At 47.3% G+C, this 24,455-nt stretch overlaps 1 protein-coding gene across 2 annotated transcripts in view; it reads left to right on the top strand.

Annotated features, from left to right (window-relative positions):
* Positions 1 to 24,455, top strand: part of BCL9L (BCL9 like) — a 298,755-nt gene that overhangs the window by 204,131 nt on the left and 70,169 nt on the right. For both annotated transcript variants that reach the window (XM_069614403.1, XM_069614404.1), the window contains exon 2: positions 22,228 to 22,575. In XM_069614403.1, the coding sequence (XP_069470504.1) occupies positions 22,275 to 22,575 (301 nt within the window). In that variant the 5' untranslated portion in view covers positions 22,228 to 22,274. The remainder of the gene's footprint in view (positions 1 to 22,227; positions 22,576 to 24,455) is intronic.

Below are 24,455 nucleotides of genomic sequence, written 5' to 3' on the forward strand. Positions count from 1 at the left end.
TATGGGAGTGTGAAAGTACTGACGTGTGCCAGAACAGTGCAAGCAGTAAGAACGTGCGTAGTGCGGGTGTGTGCACGTGCTCGTGCGTGCACCTCTGCTGGGGCGAGGGTTAGGGAAGACATCTTCGGCGCCGCGAGGACCCGTGTATAAATATCCCCCCTCAGAGCGGGGAGCCTTCCAGCTGCCGTTGGCTATTAATAGGAGCTGAGGAGAGAGTGGGAAGAGGGTGGGGGAACCGAGAGAAGGGGTGAGGCGAGTGGGGGCGGGTGGGAGTGTGGGATCCCTGAGACGAGGAGGAGGAGGACTGGCTGGAGACTCCTCGTAGAGAGAGTGATGTCATGGCATGCGCAGTCATTTGTCTGTGCTGTAGTAAAGCATGCGGCGTGCAGTCACGCCTGCCGTGCTGTAATACGACAGAAGGCAGGCTTTTGTGCCTCTCGTGTTGTAATACAGCGCAGGTTTAGCAGTCGTGTCGCCGCCTTGCCCTAATACTGAAGAGCGTTGAATTAATCACAACCACCGGCAATTGCTGGGCAGGGCTACATTGCATAGTTGTTCATCCTTCTGCACCATTGCAGAAGGGGAAACGCAATGTTTCAAATGATCAGCCTCGGTCCCACCCCTAAGGGGAGGTACATCCCAACTACTAGGTCACCTCCCTTCCACGTGACACCACAGACACCCCCACACATGTTTCAGCCCCCCTGAGCATCATCAGGGAGGGGTCGCTCTGGTCGTAAGGGAGCAGCAAGTTTGGGACCCACATCGGGGCACCGTCTGTAATGGTGCAGACTGGCAAAAAAACAATGGAAGAGTAGTCTGAACAGAGCAATGACAGTGGTAATGATTTGTATTTGTTTCTTTGAGTGGGAGAGTGTGTGCCCATCTGTGGATTGTTCTGTGCTCTGTGCAGCACAGGGTGCCAAGCTGGATAGCGAGCACGGCCCCTACTGGGGTACCTGAAATAACTTACACAGTCAGTTTATTTGGACTAAATAGGGCAGCACCTCCCCAGTTCTGCTCTTTGTGCATTGTTAGGCGTGTTTCTTTGTTTCTTAAGTGTCTGCTTGCTGAATAGAACTTGCCTATGTAATGTTGGTTCCCTGCCAACATTATCCATTCCATCCAGGCGGCCTGGTTTTAAAGTTGCATTCTGGGACTTGTAGTCCTGGAATTATAAATGAGACATCCCAGAATGCAAGATTAAAATCAGGACTGGACTAGCATCTCCTGAATAGAATGGGTAATTTTGTCATATATAACCGCCAGTAAGACAAAGTGAACCGGGTCAAATAAACCTAAAACACGCACTCCTGTCTTTGATACAAAGATTCCACCATGTTTACTGATTATTTAGAAGTTTTACTGTCACAGCAGGAGGCTCAATTATGATACACAACACAACTGTGTTTCGGCCTTAAAGGGCTGTGTTTGCAGCTGTTCTTGTGTAGGCCTTCATCAGGACAAGATAAGTGATTGTGGGCAAACCGTCGGGACTATTTCAATAGATCCTTGACGTTTGCAGGGTAAAGAAAAGTTTGTCTTGCAGTCTCCCTGAGGCTCCAGCGCCCTGCAGACGTGTTCCTTCTACCCAGCGGCAGGTCATGTTGCAGGTGTGATCTTGCTGACGCACCAGACAGTTTTGCCCCGATTTACTGCACGCTATACTTCATCACCCAACTATTAATTTAGGACTGGGTTCATCTAATTAGATTGGCCCCATTGCACCGGATCAGTACCCTGCACACGTCAAGGATCTATTGAAATAGTCCCGACTGTCTGCCACCACTTATCGTGGCACCACCACATCACAAGCCCGCAGGAAGCTCCCACAACCACTTATCTTGTCCTGATGAAGACGTACACAGGAACAGCTGCAAACCCAGCCCTTTAAGGCAGAAACACAGTCGTGTTGTGTATCAAAATTGAGCATCCTGCTGTGACAGTAAAACTTCTGAATAATCAGTAAACATCGTGGAATCTTTGTATCAAAGACAGGAGAGTGTGCTTTAGGTTTCTTTGACCCTGTTCACTTTGTCTTAAAGTCTCATAGATGTGTGCGGTCTAAGTGGCTCAGTCTATTTGGCCTTGTTTGCCCATAATCCTTGCTCATGTAGTGCTCGCAAGGCCCGTGAGAAAGAGGCACTGAAGATTCCCAGATGCCATTCTATCTACAAGAGTTCCTTTATCGAAAGAGAAATAACATTGGCTAGTAATGTTTCTAGCTTTTTTTTTTTTATTTTGATAATTTTTTTTTTTATTAAGGTATGTAGTATACAATCATAAAGTCATAACTTCATAAACATAATGCAGTGAAACCTCTTTCTAGCTTTTTTTAATAATTATGGTTGCAGTATCTTTGTAATCCCTTGGGTGATAGAAGGACCAGGTCAGCAGCATAGAATTCAATTTTTCTTTGTATCCCCTTGCGAAAGACCTGTGGCTCTATCACAATCTTGGCAGTATCCTGGCAGTAAATCCGCTGAGATACCGCCAGCACAAATTTCATTACCGCAACTCGGTCCAGCGCTATTAGCCCTGCGGTAATAGTGTCACAAATGGGCGGAAAGTGCTGAGATTTACCTCCAGCAGAAGTTGGAGGTAAAGCTCCCACTTTGCGCCCAAACTCAGGATTGGGCTGAGAGGTAAACCCCCCTTGTATTCCATCTTTCAGTGTGATTAGTAGAGTTTCACTCTCTCTTGTTTGAATGAGTCTCCTTTCATGTTTACTCTGCGTTTGGCCTGGGTGTGCATCTCCCTTATTATATGGCTTCCCTTCGGTGCCAGTGTCCAGGAGTTTCAGTGATGGGTCTGGATGCCAGTCTGAGTTGAATCCCTTTGGAAGTCCATGAAGCAGGAGCATATTTTTACTTTTGGGGTTGTCTGGACTTCTGTCCATTGATGTGTAGGTGTGTGTAGGTGTGTGTGTGTGTGTGTGTGTGTGTAGGTTGTATATATGGTCTGTTGTTCTGTGTTTAGGGTTACATCCTATCGTGCTCCTGCGTTATATCTCTTTCTCCGGGTGGGATGTCTGTGTTCTTTCACTGAGGATGCTACACACACGCTTCCCTATTTCGCTTCCTACTCAAATACCTTGATAGTTATTTGGGTCAAGGCAGTTTCCACTTTTGAATAATGGGGTGCGGGCAGTGCTCAAGTCGAGGGTACACGCGGGTGGACTGAGACCCCCACTTTTTTCAGAGGGCTCCTTGATATGCTAATTTATGGTGACGCCACATTCAATTGGTATGTTAATGAGTCCCCCCACTTTTTTTGAGGGCTTGACCCTTGGCCACATGGGGGAAGTGCCCACTAAGCCGGACATGGTTACATTTGGTTAGGGTCTCTTGCAGTGTTGCCATGCTTACGTCACCCCTGGAGTCTCCAGATTTCAGCTTGTGTATATGGTTTTTTTGTCTCTTTTAGTTTGGCTTCTGTGTCCAGTGGTGTCTTTTAGTCCTTTCTGCCCTGTTCTAATATCTGTAGCTTGTCCACAGCTGCCATTTGTTCTGGGTTTATTGGTCCTCTTAATATGCTTCGAAACAGGCCCTGGGAGTGCTTTTCCCATACACATTTTAAGCCTAATTAGTTGTCATGTTCTTTAACGTTTCGGTTATTCCATTTGTCACACAGCTGTTTGTTCTCAGTGATTCCTATATTTCTCTGAGTTGTTTGGTTTCATGGCTTCTCTTCTTTCTCGTGGGGGGTGATTTCAGTCTGCACAGGGTGTTCTTCTCTTATGATTGTGCTCTCTGGGTCCCTGTGGTTTTGATGGGAGGGGTCTTTCAGATTATTAGGATTTTGCAGTCTGTGCCAAACTACTTATTGTGTTTTGTGTGTGTGTTGTTTGTGGCTATTGTCCATAGTGTGTTGTCTGCTGCTGTTCTGAATATGTTGCGTCTTTGCCGGCCTGGTTGGCTCCTTTTTTATCAGCCAAATCTCCCATTCAGTCTTTTAATCGCTGCCTTTTAGGCTGATTCCGTGTCCTCGACATGCGCTTAGCTGTTCGGTGTCCATTTGTATCTTGAGGCAAGGTTTGAAGTGATTGTGATGGGTTATTGTCCTGCGTGTCTGGTTCTTTTCTCTTAAAGTATTTAACCGTGTGGTTGTGGTCAGTCGGGTGGTACTGGGGTCTGAGTGTGAATGCTTTCATTTTATTTGTAAGGCAGTGATAATGCTGTCAGTTAAGGGAAACCTACTATAGGGACTGCTGTACACCTAGTCCATAGTCCCCCTTCCTCCACACTTGTGGGAGTTTCCACTCATGGGGACTTGACCGAAGCATTTTGGTGCATAGCAAAACATTCTCCCAAATTTGATTGCTCATGTATCCAGGCGTACATAGCCATGCCCCTCCAGGCACTGCCTCCTGCATCGCTCATCCTTTTCGATTACCTAGGCTGTACCTGACTGGTTACTAAGTTAGGTGGAGCATATGGATGCATAGGGACTATGGACTGGAGTACAGTGGTCACTATAGTGTGTACATTTTCTTTACTCCTACATCGTGTCCCCCTTCCTCCATACTTGTGGGAGACTAACCAGTATTCACACACTGAAGAGGCAGGGGGACTGACACTAACTAACTAACAAACCAAACAAGTTCTGCAGGACTGCTTGCCCAAGTCGAGCATCGGCTCGATGATTGGAGTCCAAGCAGCAGTACTGGCAGAAAGTGAGACCCAAGTGGCCGCTCCTGCAATGACCTCCTAAGAAACGGGTTCTCTGGAAAGGGTCAGAGGCAGCGAAAGCTCGGAACAGCATGATAGTGAAGAGTCTCAGGAGTCTGCACAACCTGCAACCTGTGAGGCTCAATGATTCAAGAGTGTATCCAGCAGGCAATGGTGGCTTTGGTAGCAGCCGGCTCATGGGAACTACCTCTATAAAGAACGAAGAGTCTGCCAGAAGATCTGGTCTCTTTAGTCCTGTCCAGGTAGAATTTCAGTGCTCGATGAACATCGAGATCGCAGATCACCCTCTCCCCCTTCGGCAACGAGTTAGCAAAGATCATAAGTAATGCAATTTCATGGTTGATTTGGCAATCCGAAATGAACTTTGGTGAAAAAGGAAGGGTGCGTACGGAGCACCACCTTGTACTTGTGGAAAGTAATACATGGTACCTCCACGGACAGGGCCTGTAGCTCACCATCCCGGCGAGCCGATGTGACAGCCACCAAGAAGGTTGTCTTTCAGGCCACCAAATGGATGTCCACCATGACCCTAGTTATGTGGCAGCACAGTATTAATAACATTGAGGTCCAGGTGGAAACAGGCACCTGAGCCCTTCAAAGTGTCGCTTGACCAGTGGGTTGGACAGGGGAGAGGATACCCCCTCAATATCCTTGTATGGGGCCATCGCTGAGAGGTAGGTGCCTTATGACTCGACTGAAACATCTGATAAAGACAGATCAGAAAGGAAAGAGTGAACATGGTCCAAACCATGTATTAGGGAGGTCTGCCTCACAAGGGACCAGTGACAAAACCATGTCCATTTGCCCTTGTACTGGGCCCTCGTGAATGGACGACGCAAGCTCAGAAGTCAGAGCAACCCCCTCAGGAACCAGGCTGATAACTGAAGAGATTAGAGGGAGTGATGCCAAGTCCTCACCCCCTCCCAAGCTGGGACAGAAGATCTGGTCTCTGGGGAAGCCCAAAACCTTCATGTCCAAGAACCAATACCTAGCTGGCCACAGAGACACCACCACGATCGTGCAGCAGGTTCTGGAGGATCTTGTGGATTTGGTTGAAGCGTATTTAAGTGATTTGTTTTGACCGCATTTTACCACAATAAAATGTGTCGGGACCCTTCCACCACTCTCAACCCTCCCATACGCGCAACCTTGTAAATACCTAAACCCAACCCCCACGTACATACTTGCCGGTGGTAAAATGTGGCATAATATTTTTGGGGAAATGGATTTCGATTAAAGTGGCCTGCGAGGGAAATGGGTAATTTGGTTCTGGGTTCCTTGAACGTCTTAAGCACTCGGTGAAAGAGGGAGGACGGGGAAATGCATACATTTCCCTCCCCTCCCAAGAGACCGTCAGACCCTTCCCCATTGGAGTTCATGGGCCTGTCCAGCTTTGAGGAGGCAAAAAAGGATTACTTGGCGTTCTGGGGGGTCGTGAAGTTGTCCACAGAGGAGACACCCCATCCCACAAAGAGGTCCTTCACCACCTCCCTGTGGAGCTCCTGCTCCTGGACAGACGTCTCCAATCTGCTGAATGCATCCACCTCAGCGTTTTCCTCTACCAGAAGGGGGGTGAAAGGCCACAGTTCCACTGCCAGAGTGATAAGTTACAGGGACTTGGTCCCACCCTGCTTATTCAAATCAAGCAACACAGTGGTTATGTCTGTCGCAACCTGCATGCAAGAGTTCTTGAGAATCTGAAGAAAGACCTTTAAGACATGGAATATGGCCTGGACCTCCGAAACAGTGATCTGAAATGTCTGTTCTAAATTCTACAAATCGTGCACCCTGAGAGTGTCCAGGGTGGTGTCCCACTGCACCAGGGAAGAGTCCATGGTTATGGTCCATGTGGGAAGGGGATTAAAGAACTCGAGCCGGGTCTCCTTAAGTTTTGGAAGCTTCTCAAGATCCTCCTTTTCTCTTCCTCCTTCCCTTTCCCCCTCCCCTGCTAATGTCCCCCTCTGCCTCTCTTGACTGGCTGCCTGGTTCCTTGAGATTCTTACTGGGCACCAGGCCCCCCTCAACCACTTTACCCCTGCACTTGGTTTCTTCTGCCCACCCCACCCAACCTGCACTTGCCCTTCCTGGGCTCCCTCTCCCTGCACTAGCCTGGCTGTGCCTGCACCACTTGAGCCCTTCCAGCCCCGTCCTCACACTTAGCTCATGGACCTTCTTTCCCCCTGCACTCTCTGCTTTCCCCTGGCTCTGTCCACCTGGCCTCCCCTGGCACTCACTTAACCCATGGGCCCTTCCACCTTGACTGGCACTCCCCCACCCCACCCCCGCACCTCCCCCCTCTCTTCACAGCACTTCTTGTTACTGGACTTGCACGATCTGGATGACAAAAGACCTAGTCGGACCGTTTTTATTTTTTCTCCCCTGCCCCCTCTACCCCTTCCTGTCTTGTTGCACCTTGAAACACCTTGGTGTACAGGTGTATTACAAATACCCAATAAATAAATAAATAAATAAAATCTAGAAGGTTGGAGAAATCTTTCCATCTGCTCAGATCTGGATGTTAAGACCGTGGAATCAAGGCTACCTGTGGGTGCTCCCTTTGAGACCAGCCCAAAGACAATTAATGCTGGGTCCATCTTTTCTTGAGACTGGCATAAAGCATAGACGGGAACGCACGAGGCCACGAGGCTGAGCAGCCCCTGCAACCATCAGGCCATGGTCCAAGATCTGGCAAAAAAGAAAGAGCAAGTGGAAAGGTAGTCCTGGGTCCTTTCGTCTGTTCGAAAAGGCCATAGCCAGACGAGAATCCCAGACAAAGTCAACAAATGTCAGCCTCTGGATATATGATATGATGTGGCATTTATAACGCGCATATACACAGGTGTTTCAAGGCACCACGAGGCAAGGGAGCGGAACAGAGGGAAGACGGAGACAACGATCTTACTAGGCCAGGTGACATTGAGAAAGCGCAAGTGCAGGGGGGGGGGAGGGAAAAGTGTAGGTATAGGATAGGGGTGATCATCCTGAACTGTTTAAGGAATGGAAGGAGTTGGAGGAGGACAAGTCCAGGATGATAGGCATAGATGCATGGTTGTTCCTCAGCACCATGAACAGCATGGCACAAATCCCTGCCCCCCCCCCCCCTCTGAGATGGGGGAGCCTCCTCCATTGCTCTGATGTCTAAGAATGTCAAAAACTTGTGGCCAAAGCTGGAGTAGAGGAGGCCAGGGGGAAGCAATACGCCCACCTGGCAACCAAGATGACTCGAGATTCGGAGGAGATTGCCCTCCATTCCTCCAGAAAGAACGAGATTGTCACCTCCCCCACCCCCCCAGAGTGGCACGAGGGGGAACAAGCTCATCATTGTTTGTTTTGGTTTGGGATCTGAGAAAGGGGAGAGGGAGGCCCTCGGGACAGGCCCCTGGGTGTGGGGCAGTGTTGCTTCTTCATAGGCTGGTAAGGGGAGGTCCAACTGCTCCAAAGATCCCTGGAACCAGCAGAAGGGGTGGGATGTACCCTTTGCGGCTCTCTGTGAGGCTGGAAAAGTCCTTCAGAGCCAGTGTAGCCAGCAATGCCAGGGTTCTGTCCATCTTCATGCTGGTTGTCTTTTTCTGCAGCTCCTCTTCTGTTGGAAAAGAGTCTGAGCCCTCGAAAGAGAGGTCCAAGGTTTTCTCTAGGACACCCGGTAGCAGTTTAGTTGCCCACAGGTAGGCCTGCCTCCCCATGTCAACTCCCAGCACCGTACCTATGGAGGAGGGGTCCGTGTGGTCACGTGGTCCGCCACTGACTGCAGCAGAATCTTCACGACCGGCTTTGCTTCAGAAGAGCAGCATGGTATACCTCGAGCTTCTCCGCTGGTAAAAAAAAATGTTGGCCTGGTGAAGCTGGAGTGCAGAGTTCTGTTGTACCTTCCGGCTTTAGGGGTTCAACAGCTTTTTTTTCTTTCCCCAAAACTGAGGAGCCTGCACAGGATCTGGGTTGTAGGGTGGCAGCCGCCGCTACCAAAGAGGAAGGCTGAGGTGAGACGCGTGGCCTCGAAGAGCACAGTTCTGTATCTCCGGTCTATCCGCCGGTTCACAACCGTGCATAAGAGAGGCCTGAGCCCTGTTTGAAGGGCCTCCACAATTGCATATTTTTGGAGCGACACACCCTGTTTGTCACTCATGCATGCTGAAACCCCCTCGGCCAGGACACCAGTCTCAAATGGAAGGCTTTATGGTGCGGGTATGTCCAAAATTGGAGCAATGCCATAATCTGCTCATTGAAGACCCGCTCTTAGGAGGGCAATTCCTCCTCCTGCTAGTCTTCCTTGCCCCCCAGGTCCCCCCTGTCCAAGGGAGGAGACAGAGGAGGAGCCGGCGGGGGCAGCAATTAAGCCCCTGGTGGCAGTGGGGGCTGAGGAAGAGCCGGTATCGGAGGCAGCTGACCCTTTGGTGTAGGTGTCCCCACTGATACGGTGTAATAATGCTCGTCATTGGCGTGGAGCCATCAGAGTTGCTGGCTGAGGCGGCAATAGAACTAACACTGCGTGACTGGGCACTGCATGACCAATTGGAACTTAGCCAGTAGCGTGTTTTCAGATTGAGGTGGTTGGGCCCTCTACCACCTGACAGCCACGAGCCCGTAAACACCATAGGCAAATTAGAAGACGGGAGGTCATCCATTAGAGGAAGAGACCGCCTCGTTGGAGTTGACCCATGCACTCTTTGCACTAAAGTAATAGCTTTTTGCGTTGGCTGTATGTCTTGTGATCATACATCTGTCTGTTGTTTATCAGGGTTTGCGGTAGTGTCATCACCTTCTGTTGGAGTGACGTCTAGGTCCCTGCGTATCAGTGTGTCACACTTGGGTTGAAAGGCTACAGTTTCTGAGTCTTTGGTCTTGAATATCTCCAGTTCGTAATACGGGGATTCCGCAGGTGGTATATTTGGTGCCCAGAGACAAACATTGGTCTGTTGTTAGAATATCTCTCTAGATGTGTGAACCCACAGGTGGTTCGTCTCTCAAAGCGTTCAGCTATTTGTGTCTTGTATCAGATCTTTATTTCCTCTGATTGCTTCTTTTTACTATGTTGCTTTTCCTGAGGGTGAACGCATCCGACAGTTCCTGGCATCCATTCCTGCAGCTTTTCTGTTGTTGGTTTCTCATACCTGGTTTTATATAATATGATGGATGTCATGGTGGTTTGTTTTTTCATTGAAATCTCCATTGGTTGTTCTGTTGCTAAAACTCAGTGATTGCAATCCTTAGTTACTATACTTGCTTATTATAAAAGACATTACTTTGTGTGCTGTCTAGTTTTCCATGCTTTAGCTGTTAAAGGCAGAGCGATTCACAAGGCAAAACAAGTGTTACTTTTAATCAGTTTGCAGTCACACAATACTAATAGAAAGACTTGAGGAATATGGTTTACAAGACTGCCTTAAAATGGCTAACATCCTTCCTCACGAATTGTACCAAAAGGACCTATCCACTGCCTTTTACCCCAAAAACCAAAACCCTCTCCTGCAGAGTGCCACAAGGCTCCAGCCTCTCCCCTCGCCTCTTCAACATCTGCATGTCCCCATTGACGAAAATCTTTCGAAACCACGGACTGACCGCCTACAACGATGCAGATGACACACAACTCATCATCAAGGTAGCCAAGACCCAACCAACACCCTCAATAATGGGCTCACTGACATATACAGCTGGATGGCAACAAACAACCTCAAATTAAACCTGGCCAAAACAGAGACGATGATTTCACCTCCAGACGGCAATGCAACCAACTGGACTGGCTGTCTGGCATGGGAACCCAACCGGAGACTTTGAACGTCATAAATAACCTAGACAACGGACTATCACTGGAACCACAAGTCAACGCTATTACAAATAAATGCTTCTACCTCCCAAGAGTACTCTGAGGCATGCTCCTCTACCTCTCTTTCCCAAATAGAACCCTTGCAATCTTCTCCCTAGTACTGTCAAGAATCAACTACGCAAAAAGCCTCTACCTTGGAATGCCAGAACATCTCACCAAAAAACTTCAATGCATCCAAAACACAGCAGCAAGGATACTCCTGAGATTCAACAGAAGTGACCACATCACACCAGCTCTGAGAATTCTACATTGGCTCCCAATAATAAATCGCATCACATTCAAAGCCCTCTGAGTTGCCCACAAATCATTACACGGACATGGAGCTAAATTTCTCCAAGTCAAGATCAGCCACTACCAACCAGGAAGAGACCTAAGATCAAGCAATGAAGTGAAAATCAAAACAAAACAATACGAAAAAGGGAACTTCTGAGGAACTGCATTCTCACTCCTAGTGGCTATGGAACACAATGCCAAAAGAAATGAGGACAACAGAAGACCACCTCACCTTCAGAATACGACTGAAAACATGGCTATTCAACTGCCAATGACCAGCACAATGGGCAATGCCAGCGATACCAATGGGGACCGAAGAAAAGTCACCAACCACTAACTCCGCGGTTCCGACTCCTCCTCTCCACGCTATGCCTCACGTTTAGATAGATTTGGAAAGACCAGCCATGCGGGACATTAGATAGAATTGTGAAGATTAGCCATGCGTCACTTTAGCTGTTTAATCTTGCTGCACTCAGAAGCACACTTTGTGCCTGGTAATTCTTGCTCTGCAGAGAGGGGCTAGGGAGGGTAGTCAATGTATTGCACTTAGAGGAATTTGTAGGAGTAGCTGATGTGTTGAGCTTGGAGGGTTGGCGCGGGCGGCCAGTGTATTGCACTTGGAAGAATTGGAGGGTACCACTGAGTTGCAACTGGATGGGCTGAGGACCTACCTGGAAGAAATTTGAGAGAAGACAATGTACTAACCACCATGCTTGTGCTCCCCTCCAAAATGCCTCCTAAGTACTATACACACCCTATGGGATAGCCAAACTACACAGAAACAAACACCCAACTAACTAACATTAGCATACAACAAACAATCCCAGACACCGGACCCTAAGCCATACAGATACAACAAACCAGTGCACACGATCAAAACACCAGCCAAACTACACATGAAACACACAAAAACACACACCCAACATAACCATCACCTGCATACATCAAACAACCCAGACACTGGACCTTCACCTTATGGATACAGCAAGCCAGTGCATACGATCAAACTACCAGCCTAACCACACATGAAACACACAAACACACCCCCAACATAACAAACATTTGCATACAGCAAATAACCCAGACACTGGACCTTCACCTTATGGATACAGCAAGCCAGTGCATACGATCAAACTATCAGCCTAACCACACATGAAACACACAAACACACCCGCAACATAACAAACATTTGCATACAGCAAATAACCCAGGCATTGGGCCTTACCCTTACGGATACAACAAGCCAGTGCACGCAGTCCAATCATGTGGAAGCCAACATGCACAGACGCCAGTTTCTCCTGGTTCTAGACCTATCCTTTCATTCTACCCTCTCTAACCCACCCACCCTCTCTCTAGCAGAGCCACGTGAGTGCCTGGAGACCACCCCAATGGTAACAGTGCACGGTATAAGACAACATAACATAACATCTCGCTGCTGTTTCAAAATCTTGTTTGATTGGTGTTATTCCAGTGGCTATCCATCGTAATAGGCGTTTAATGTATTACAGATCCCACTCCATGAGGATCTGGGCTGTGTTTTCTTTCCTGTTACTCTTTATTCTATCCTGTTGGTGCCAGTAGTGGGTCATTCTTTTGCCATGTGGTCTGCAGACGTGCTGTTCTATTTTATCTGTCAATGTCTCATACTGTTGTTCTCTGTGTTGTCGGTATCTTGTTCTGATGTCTCTTGCCGCTTCTTGTTGGTGGCTGTTGGGACCCGTTCAGCTTGATGTTGCTGCTTGATAGAGCTAGCCCAAAGAGATCCCAGGAGGATGTGTTTTTGGCCGGGAGGGCAGGTCGTGAGTGGAAAGGGCCATAGGGATGTGTATGGCACTGGACAGTCAGTGGGTGTGTAAATAGCCAAACTGTGCCCACAAGGTGTGTGCCCCTCCTCACATTCCGTCTTCCTGCTATCTCTACTGCAATGCAATTGCTTTGGGTTATAGGCGGCACGTACAACTAAACAGATGGTATGGATTTACCAGGGCAATGCCATCTGTTATGATGAATTTGAAGGCCCATCTTTGATCACTTATTAGTTTCTCTGCTGTAACGCAGCAGAGGGAGTTGAGTAACTTTAAATGGTTTATAATGAAGAGCTGGTGTGGTCATGTCTCTAATCTGTGATGCAGTAGAGGTGAGGTAGCAGTGCTTCCGTGCTGTAAAGCGGTTGGTTTTTCCGTGCTGTAATACAGCAAAGGGGATGCCGTTGATGTTCTGTGCTGTGATCAAGCGGGAGTGGTGCGGGTGTTCTGTGTTGTAATGTGGTGGGATTGTCCTTGTGGTTCCATGCAGAAATGCCCTGAAAGTGATGCAGGTGTGGTTAGTGCAGTAATGGAACAGAGGGCTGCAGTTGTGGTTCTGTGCTGTAATAGTGGAGGTGATGGGTGCAGTTGCTATGTGCTGTAATAAAGTACTGGCGGGATCGTTTTGCCGTGCTTTAATGTGTAGAGCTGGCAAATATGTGCTTCTGTGCTGTGATGCAGCTTTCCTGTGCTGTAATATAGCAGAGATTGCGGACATGTGGTTAGTGCAGTAATGGAACACAGGTGCTGCGGTTGTTCTGTATTGTGACAGTAGAGGTGATGGATTCAGTTGTTATGCTGTGCTATAAAAACATAGCAGTGGGTTCGTTGCTCTGTGCTTCAGTGTGTACAGGCGATGTGTTTATTGTTTTGTGCTGTAGTACAGTAGGGCTAGTGATGCGTTGTGGTTCTATGCTGTAGTACAGTAGCGTTGGTGCAGTTTTTGTTCTATACTGTAACACATTAAGGGTTTTGCAGGTGTGGTTCTGTGCTATAATGTAGCAGAGGAGACGCAGTTGCTGTTCTGTGCTGTGCAGTAGCGTTCAGGGAGTTGATGCGTTCTAAAACAGTATAGGTGAGGTTGTTCTGGGCTGCGCAGTAGAGGTGATGCAGGTGTGCTGTGCTGTAATACAGCAGCGTTGGTGCAGTTGCTGCACAGCAGAGGTGATGCAGATGTGCCTCTTTTCTGTAATACAGCAGCATTGGTGCAGTTGCCTTTCTGTACTGTGCAATAGAGGTGATGCTGAAGTGGTTCTGTGCTGTAATACAGCAGCATTGGTGCAGTTGCTGCACAGCAGACGTGATGCAGATGTGCTTCTGTGCTATAACAGAGCCGTGGTGAGCAGTTGCTGTTTTGTGCTGTAGCAGCAGAGTTGATGCAGATGTGCTTTTATTTAATACAGCAGCATTGGTGCAGTTGCTGCACAGCAGAGGTGATGCAGATGTGCGTTTGTGCTGTAATACAGCAGCGTTGGTGCAGTTGCTGCACAGCAGAGGTGATGCAGATGTGCTTTTCTGTAATACAGCAGCATTGGTGCAGTTGCCTTTCTGTACTGTACAGCAGAGGTGATGCAGAAGTAGTTCTGTACTGTAGTAGAGTAGCATTGGTGTCATTGACCTTGTGTGCTGTGATACAGTAGTAGTGATGCGTTTCTGTTCTGTGCTGTAATACAGTCGCGTTAATGCAATTGCTGTTCTGTGCAATAATACAGTAAAGGTGATGCAGCTGTGGTTCTGTACTGTAATGTAGTAGAGGTGCTGCAGTTCTATGCTATGGTACAGGAAAGGTGATGCAGTTGTGGTTCTGTACTGTAATGTAGTAGAGGTGCTGCAGTTCTATGCTATGGTACAGGACAGGTGATACAGTTGTCGTTCTGTGCAGTAATGTAGTAGAGGTGCTGCAGTTGTTCTATGCTATGGTACAGGAAAGGTGATGCAGTTGTGGTTCTGTACTGTAATGTAGTAGATGTGCTGCAGTTGTTCTATGCTATGGTACAGGAAAGGTGATGCAGTTGTGGTTCTGTACTGTAATGTAGTAGAGGTGCTGCAGTTCTATGCTATGGTACAGGACAGGTGATACAGTTGTCGTTCTGTGCAGTAATGTAGTAGAGGTGCTGCAGTTGTTCTATGCTATGGTACAGGAAAGGTGATGCAGTTGTGGTTCTGTACTGTAATGTAGTAGATGTGCTGCAGTTGTTCTATGCTATGGTACAGGAAAGGTGATGCAGTTGTGGTTCTGTACTGTAATGTAGTAGAGGTGCTGCAGTTGTTCTAAGCTATGGTACAGGACAGCTGTGGTTCTGTACTGTAATGTAGTAGAGGTGCTGCAGTTGTTCTATGCTATGGTAGAGGACAGGTGATGCAGTTGTAGTTCTGTGCTGTAATGTAGTAGAGGTGCTGCAGTTGTTCTATGCTATGGTACAGGACAGGTGATGCAGTTGTCTGGTACAGGACAGGTGATGCAGTTGTCGTTCTGTGCTGTAATGTAGTAGAGGTGCTGCAGTTGTTCTATGCTATGGTAGAGGACAGGTGAAGCAGTTGTAGTTCTGTGCTGTAATGTAGTAGAGGTGCTGCAGTTGTTCTATGCTATGGTACAGGACAGGTGATGCAGTTGTCGTTCTGTGCTGTACTACGGTAGCGTCGGTGCATTTGTTCTGTGCTGTAAGACAATAGGAGTGATGTAGTTGTGAATCTGTGCTATAACAGAGCCGTGGTGAGCAGTTGCTGTTTTGTGCTGTAGCAGCAGAGGTGATGCATTTGTGCTTCTGTGCTGTAGCACAGGTGGTGCAGTCGTCTGGTTTTTCTGTATGTTATACAGCGCTGATATGCCGCGTTATGCCTTTCTAAGAGCTCTGAGAGGTCTGCAAGCGGAAATGCCACCACTCCAAGCCCCGTTAACATTGGACACTGTGAGCCCTGTCCTCGCCCCCGATACCCACAGCCCTAGATTCTATAGGTGGACAGGGCTGGTTGGGACTAGGTGGGCTTCTGTCTGTGCTTCCCTGCCGAGTGCCATGCTCTGATCCTGGTCGCCTGACTCTGGAGTCCTGTTGGCCACCTTCTGAAGGTGCCTATGGCCTTGCCAGGCGGATCCACGTCATAGATAACCCAGCTGTTTGCAACCTACCTCTCTTGGCTGCAGTTGCATGCCTCGGCTGAAAGGGGGCAGAAGTGGTAACCCCGAACACACCAAAGGATAGACGGGTTACTGAGACCTGCTCGTTCCACCAGACGCGGCTGGGCCGCCATGACCCCCCCCCCCCCCCACCCCCCTCACTCTAGGGTTTAAGGGGGCAAGGATGTCCCTTAATCTGGACAAAACGGAGAATGAGGGAGGGAGTGATGGGCACAAGAACATGACGGGTAGGCTGAAATGAGGAGAAGATCGTGCAGGTGTGTTTCATCCTAAAAGCCATTACTTCACTTTAACCAACACCAATGGTTCCCGATACAAGGGCACTTCATAACTGGTCGAATCAATTAACTGAGTTTACATTTTAGGGGGTATTTCCTTCGCCCCAGCAGCAGTTAAGCAAACCTGCGTGCCATGACCTGTTTAAGGGGGGAAAACGACCCTTAAAGGAGAACGCTACATTTCTTCTTAACTACCGATTAATAGAAGGCAGGAGAACGCTATCTGTCTTCCGAACGACTGACAGAAGGCAGGAGAATGCTAGCAGTCTTCTGAACGATTGACAGAAGGCAGAACTCTACCTATCTCCCAAACCATTGGCAGGAGAACACTACCTTTCTTCCTAACTATTGCCAGAAGGCACGGGAACACTACCGGTCTTCTTAACCATTGACAGAAGGTAGGGCAACGCTACCTGTCTTCCTAGCTATTGACAGAAAGCAGAGGATCGCTACCTGTCTTCCTAACCATTGCCAGAAGGCAGGGGAAAACTACCGGTCTTCTTAACCATTGACCGAAGGTAGGGTAATGCTACCTGTTGTGAGAAACCTGAGGCGTTTCTCCCAGGCTATTCCCGGGGATACTTTGTTCAGGTGGCCAGGGGAGGGCCATCGCTCTTGGACCCCAATCCTGGGGGCGGACGAGCGAGGAAGGATCACCTGGGCAGGAGGTCCTTGCAGCAGGGAGAGACACGCCCTCGAGCGAGACATGGTATTCCTCCCAGTCAGCCAACATGGAGGCATCCGCATAGCTTGGTTCCTAAGAACCAATCTATGCGGTCTAGTGTTTTGGGTGTGGTAGCCTAGCGACTACTTTACCTGGACTATTTTGTTGGGGCTATTTAAAGCACACCCGAGCAAGACAACACGCTTCGCGTTACTTTGCAGTTTGCAACGTGACGCTCACCGTGTCCAGCTATTCCCTCCAACCTCGGAGAAGCAGAACCTGCAAGGAGACAAAAGGAACATCATTAGCAGCAGCATCTTACCTGCAGTCTTCATCTTTAAACACTCGCAGCTACTGAGAACAGCTTCCTCGAATCTGCACGCCTCCCGGACAAAACGACCTGAAAGAGGAAGATAGAGACAACATTAAAGAAAGCAGTAGAGACATTTACAAATTACGAACTGCTCAAAAGGCTTACCTGGCTGGTCGCCTCTCAGCTGGCACCACTCCGGACATTCCACTCGCGCTGAAAAACACCGCGACCTACAAGGAAGGAGAACGCAGGTTAGCAAAGCCAAGACTTCGCAGCGCTGCGCATAGCGCTTACTTACCGCATCATAGCGCTCTTAATGCGCCATCATTTACCAGCGGGGCTCAACCAAGCCAGTTCGCCACGCTGAAGCTCCGCATACCTAAGGGAGAAAAAGAGACATTTTAAACAAAGACAGGCATGCAGGATAGCAACAATACTAAAGAACAGCAATAAGACCTACCTGAACAATATCAAACGGGCCGGCGTCAGTGAAGTAACTGGACCGCACATGCCCACGAAAGACAATGTGCCCCTCTAAAGAAGGCAGGACAGAGAGCATGCTGAACTCTACCACATGGCAGAACCTTCCCCGCAGACCACATCTGGGCAAAGCTGAGAAGCATACCAGCGAGTAACCCGGCTGGGAGGCGTCCCTGTGGATACCAGGTGAGCGTAACAGAACGCGAAGCGTGTTGTCTTGCTCGAGTGTGGTTTAAATAGCCCCAACAAAATAGTCCAGGTAACGTAGTCCCTAGGCTACCACACCCAAAACACTAAACCGCATAGCTTGGTTCCTAGGAACCAAGCTATGTGGATGCCTCTATGTTGGCTGACAGTACAATAAAGTAGTTCCCAAGCACATTGTTTTTCATGGTGTATGAGTCTGGCGCCATAGACTGGCCCCATGAGGGCTTTTGAAGAGGATGCCAGGCTCTAGAGGCCCGAGTCCTGACTCCACCTGGCCAATGGGTTTGCCAGAGGGGGTTTTGGGTGAGGGTCATGACACCCAGGCAAGACACGAAGGGGAGCCACAGAACAGAGAGCAGAACCCCAGATCCTTTTCAGCCCAGGACTGACTGGTGGAGGGACAGATGTGAGCAGAAGCTCCCAGCAAGGTCTGCTAGGCAGAAGAGTTGGAGCCAGAGAGTGAAGGCTTCCAAACCCTTCCCCCCTACATTGAACTGTGTGTATTCTCCTGCCACGGGTGCCTGGAGGCTGTTCGGCTCCCTCCTGGGTCATTGATGGAGTTGGGGAAGAGCAAGGCCGGTGCTGGAGGCTCCGACCAAAGGCAAAGATTGATAAGAAGGAAGGCCAAGACAACCGGTGAGTTCTCATGTACAATGGGAGAGAGCCCGGTTTGTGACAGTTCAAGTTATTACCGTAACAAGTGACTGTTGCATTATGGAACCTGTAGTTCTAGAAAACAGCGACGGAGAAAGAGAAAGGGGGATTGTGATGGAAACTGTCTAAAATAAACTGTTGAAACCAAGACATTCTCGAGCCCCACTGAGGGAAGACTGAGCAAAGTTGGAACTGCTTATACCTTTGACAGAGTGGTCCCACACTGCATGGGAGCTCAGTCGAAAGTCTCTGTAAGGTATCCAGCTGAGCAGTAACGAAAGTAGATACATTTGATCCAAGCCCGGTGGAGGGAGATCATTTGAAAGTGAACGGATAAATGTGAATCGAAGTGGTCCTGCGACGGGTCAAGCAAAATCCTGTGCACAGTTGAAAGTCTTCGATTTTGATGAAATAGAGTACGTTTGGAAAAATACATTTATCTAGTCCTAGCCCGGCAGAAGGAGACCAATTGAAAATTTTGTGTTAAAGTGGGTCTGAGCCCGGTGGAGGGGGACCCGGGGTGAATCGAAAATCACCCAGGAAGCTGTACATGAGATGCCTGAGGAGAAAGGAACTTTTGATGGTTTGTCGGATCAGGCCCTCTGAAATAAGAGACTTTGAATGGCAAAGAGACTTTGATACAGAAGGCCCTGATACTGAGATTTGAACTGCATCCTCGTGCTAGAGAAGCCAGAGACTCTGCAAAGCTCAAGCAAGGCATAACATAAGCAGTGTCGCATAGCAATTTGCTATGACATTCTGTAGGTTTGCTAATCAAATGTACACTTGTGTAGCAAAGCTAGCTGTTTAAGTTGCCCTCTTCAATGAAAGCACGGCTCGCCCTACATTCCTTTCTTGCCCTCTGTGTTCTCTCTGCCCTCTTTTTTTCTGTTCACTTCAAGTACTAATGGAGAGAAAGTGCAGCAGTAATCATCTCCTTTACTCTTAAGTGCCAAAGACATGTGTGGGAGTGCAGGGCAAACCAGAAGTAATCGGGATGATTTTTATTAAGCTTTCTATACTCTGTTTGGCAAAGACCAGTATTTATTTTTTTTTTAAGAAAAACCTGCAATTCCTTTCCTAAAATGCAAGTTCTTACAAAATGCATCATTACAATATTGATACTGTAAAACACTGCATCTTCTCCATTCTTTACAGTAAAGGTTAGATCAGTGGATCTAAATTTCATAGTCTCATTTTGTTTGGGACGATGCATCATATATTGAGGGTTTTCTGTGATTGTATTGCTGAAATTACAGTGACTTAAAATTACAAAGTGCAATAAATATTGCCAGAAAAAATATCCACATGCCTTTTACATTGCCCATTGCAATAATACCTTTTTTTCGGGGGGACCTCCCCTATCCCCACCCTTACCTCTCCCACTCCTAAACTCTCCTTGTCTCCGCCCCCTTTATCCCAATTCTAACCTAAATCTGTTTTTCTGTTGTATTTTTTACACCTAAAACTCAACCCTATCATTACATTTTCTTGCTTTTTATTTCGATATTTTTTCTGCTGGTCGGTATTTTTGACCCACTATGAATTCTAGAAATATTTTTTCCTCTTTGTAAATTCAGTCATTAATATTTCCTGCAATATTATCACTGGGTATCCATATTGACGATGGAACACTTTCGAAAGTGTACATGATCACATGAACAAATGCTTTTGATTGCAAACCTAGTTCTGTAACCTGTAGGTTGCATACATCTTGCGACTGGTGCTCAAACCATGAGTGAACCCATATTCCTTGCCATTCTATCTTCTCACCATGTTGCTTTATACCAGGGACCCTGAAAGTGGGATGACCACAAACTACAATATTCTACCTAGTTTGCCCAGTTCTCTGCCTGCTACGCAATCCACTCTGCTTAGTCTCTTTTCTCTTACACAATGAGTACACAAAACGAACTAGATTCTTATGCAAAGTAGTGATCAAGTTTAATCCAGTCTGTACATCTACTTCAATACCAAACACTGTTGGTAACCTCCAGAGCTCCCTTTGCTTTAGGATTATGTTTGCATTATATAATCGCACCTGCAGGAGACGCTGGCGAAACTGTTTTCAGAGTCTTTTTTATCATATCTATGTTTTTGTGTCCATTCATGCAGCTAACCTTTTACATTTTACAAACACTCCTCTATGGTTTGTCTTTTTGTCCACTCGCATAGTCGAGTAGATTTTATGAAGGGCGATTAGCATTTGCAAGATATGTTTGCAACTTTTATTTAACATTTACTTTGTTTGCAGTGAATGCCAAATAAAAGTGTCACTGCGCATGGCTGGCCGCTGGGTGGCAGCAGTGTGCCAAACATAAATCGGTTTTGTAGCGCCATGCACCATTTTACAGAAATCGAATTTTACATTTGTTGTCCTCCATTGCTATAGGTCGAGTGCATTTCTCTTAGGTTGAATAGATAAATTAAGTTACCCTACCTGTAGGTCTAGCTGAATTTTAAAGAATTTGCCAGGCCTGACTCCTCTCAATGTCTTATTTCAGCAGTATGCAAAACTGCTGTATTATTTTTCATTTCATTTCTTGAGTACAAATACATTCTGGTGACATTAACAATATTAGTATAAAATTGCTAATCAAAGGGGCCTGTTTGCTAATCAAAAACCTGTTAATTAGAAAACTATGCTAATCAATTTGTGAAAACATTTTATGCCTTGCTCGAGTGTGCCGCCTTGGCCCGTGCTGAAAACGTGGGGCAAGGGAAGCCAATGGCTTGAATATCCTGACCTATCATTTCTTGAACACTTCTTTCCTTTGGCATAACATTGTTTCCCACACTATTTGTATTTAGAAGTAAGGATTGGCAATAGGTTTCTTAGTATACGCCCTTTCATTATTGACAAGACACCACTAGGACTGCGTTATTATTATTTGATGGTCGTAGCTTGCTCCTATCTTTAGATTCAGGATAAGATGGGCGTTTTTCAAAACCAGTTGAAGTTCAATAAACACCCTTGAACTGTGATCACTTGTGTCTGCCTTCCTTACACTGTCTTCCTAACTATTCACAAAAGGCAGGAGAATGCTGCTTGTCTTTTTACAAGCCCATTGGCAAAAGGCAGGAGAATGCTACCAGTTAATGAATGAATAATTAATCTTTTATAACGTGCTTAATACTGGAGACAAGTCTCTAAGCACAGTACCGGGATTCAGGCCTGTGTTGTTCTTCGTTGTCCTGCTTCCAAAACAAACCTGTAGCTCTGGAGCAATTCCTACCTGTCTTTTTACCCAACTATTGACAGACTGCAGGAGAACGCTACCTGTCTTCCTAACCATTGACAGAAGGCAGTACAACGCTACCCGTCATTCTACCTATTGCCTTCCATCCTACATTATGTCGTAAAAGTCACTCCCTTTTTTTAATGTACATGCAAATGAAAATACTTCTAAATATTTTAGATTTTAAATGTATGACTTGCACTACCAAAAAGTCAACTGGGGCTCTGGTTAGAGTCTGGGTGATGTAGACCCAGATGTGTGTCCAGGGAGTGGCCTGGGCTGGTATGTGCTACCCCTGGAATCTGATTGGCCACCCCAGGTGCCACCCCATTATCGTAAACTATGATCATTGTGTGTGTGTGTGTGTGTGCGCACTCGTACTTTATGCCACCCCTGCATAAATCAGTGCCCCAATTGGGCCATCCTATTCAAAAGAGTCTGGACACCCCACTGTCTACACCTGCCTCTGTTTAGTAGTAAATCAGAGGGGAGGCAAAATGGCTGCTTTGTAATGATGCTTCTATGTTTTTCATAGGGCGATTATTTTTTCCACATTTCAGAGAGGATGACATCAAGCAGCATGCATTTTCAATGTTCCTTTGCAATAGTACAACTTGGACATCCCTCCCTTCTAATTCAAGGTTTTCTCCTCTCTTGCCTCACCAGGTTCTCAGACCTCAGAAAAACATCAGCGGGACGCCTCAGCTTATCAAATGCACCCCGACAATAAACTGACCAACCATGGAAAGACGGCAAACAGCGGGGCCCAATCCCAGCTTCAGAATGTGAACCAAGGACCCACCTGCAACCTGGGGCCAAAGGGCGTGGGGGTGGGACACCATGGCGGCAAAGCCAATCAGATTTCTCCTGGCAACTCTGGGCTGAAGGTCAGCCAGGCCGCGGTGACGGCCTTCGGACCGCTGAAAGGAAAGGGGAAGCGGGAGAGGAGCGTGTCTGTGGATTCGGGAGATCAGCGGGAAGTGGGAACGCCCTTACTCGACCCGGAAACTAAAGGTAAGGTTGCTCGCCATCTGCTGGCCGAGTGCTCTTACACTGTTCTCCGCAGGGATTCCCGATTCCCGACTCCAGCGGAAACCCCAAGTGTATTCTATATGCCAGCGACTCTCTACTCCCTCTAGTCCTTTCTCGTTAGTCACTTGCCTCAAAAAATTGGTTATTACCGCTATGGACATCTGGGGTTTAAATGATCTAACTTTTGCACTGGTGATACATGTTGAGCCCGTTGGCATCTGTTTTGCTGCTGATGTAATCGGAAGTGCAGTGTTGGAAAAGAAAAACATTTATTGGGGGAACCATCACTTCTTAGGAGGGGTGGGGCTTCGAGAAGGGGGCATGGCCTCTGGCCAGGCTGCGCAGCACAGTATCTCTATATAGAACCCAATCCTGTCGATTTGCATAAAAGCATAGAGCATTATGGGAACATCATAAAGTTCACAATTTTAAATGCTAAACATGTCTTCTAGTGATTCAGTAAGATAACCTTTTAAACGAATAATGGGCTCTTCTGTTTTGATTGGTCACAATATTCACCCTAATAAAAAGATGTAAATTGCAGGACATGTATACCCTAGACAAGTGTAAGAGGCTTCGGCAGTTTCTGTTATGCAGTCTCCAATACTGAGTGTTCTGAACGCTCGTTATAGTGGGAGCAACCTGCGCTTCAACGAGCAGTCTGCTTTCAGACTGCTTCCTGCCGAGTCTTCTGAAAAGCGGTCTGCTCAACGAGACACAGGACCTGGGAGAGTCGTGCCTGGGAGCCCCTGGGTCTGGGCATTAAATTATGTTGGAAAATAAAACTATTGCGATGAAAAAGTACTGTTTAAAATAGAATGATCTTGTTTTGAGGCTGTCCATTCCATAGGCCCCCACCCCCTACACCTCAATCTGTCACTTCGCCCAACACCACACCCCTCACCCAACAATCCTACTTAATGCATCTGTTCAGAGGCAGTGGGAACACCCTTTAGCTACTTAAAACTACCCCCAACTGTTATAGCTTTTTTATTTTTTAATAACAAAATTCAGCATTATTTTTGACCAACATGTATTTCCTGTTATGCCTTAGATGCACAATGTATTGCACAGTAAAAAGATGGAATAGACTGTAGATTGGTCCAAAACCTGCTTGCGCCATTCTTCATTACCTAAGCAGTGAAACTGGTGCGGCGTTTTTTTGCTTAACTATTTGCATCAGTACAAATGTCCCGTAATCTGAATGCTTTTGTATAACATGGACCGCCAATCTGCAAAGCGCAGAGACTGGTATCTAGTTCAGTAGGGGCAGACTTGGAAAGAGTGCTGCTTGATATAGACCGTGCAATTCCCTAATAGCTAAGTAGCACTGGCTTGGGCTGTTGCACGCCACCACTTCACCCACTCTGGAATTGTATTAACATTAAGAATACACATGTAAGATATTGGGTCCCATTACAAGTATGCCGGTCCGGAAAGAGAGGTGCCGGTTATTTTTCGTCTTCCATCATTTCTTGTCCAGTTGGGAGAAGGGGCTTTTCCAGCAGGCCTGGTCACGTCCCTCTGTTACTTGCCGTTTGTGCTCGGGCATCACCCTGCAAACGAAGGAGGGCATTTAATTAAAGACTTCTCTTTGAAGTAATGTTATGCTTTAAAAGAGATTGCAAAAATGATGTAACTGTTGTTCTTACCGCGGTAGGTTTGATACCAGGGCTGGACTGGGAACCAAAAGAGGCCCTGGAAATCATTTTCAAAGTGGCCCCATATTTCACATTTTCAGCAAGCCCCTCCGACCCTTTTCCTATGAGAGCATTTGAAAACAAAATATGTAACCACACAAAAGAGGCCCAAGGTGCAGAGGCCTACGGGGAAATCTCCAGAGTTCCCTGTAGGCCAGTCCA

Source organism: Ambystoma mexicanum, chromosome 9 (assembly GCF_040938575.1).
Source record: "Ambystoma mexicanum isolate Mex_15411 chromosome 9, UKY_AmexF1_1, whole genome shotgun sequence".
Lineage (NCBI taxonomy): Eukaryota > Metazoa > Chordata > Amphibia > Caudata > Ambystomatidae > Ambystoma > Ambystoma mexicanum.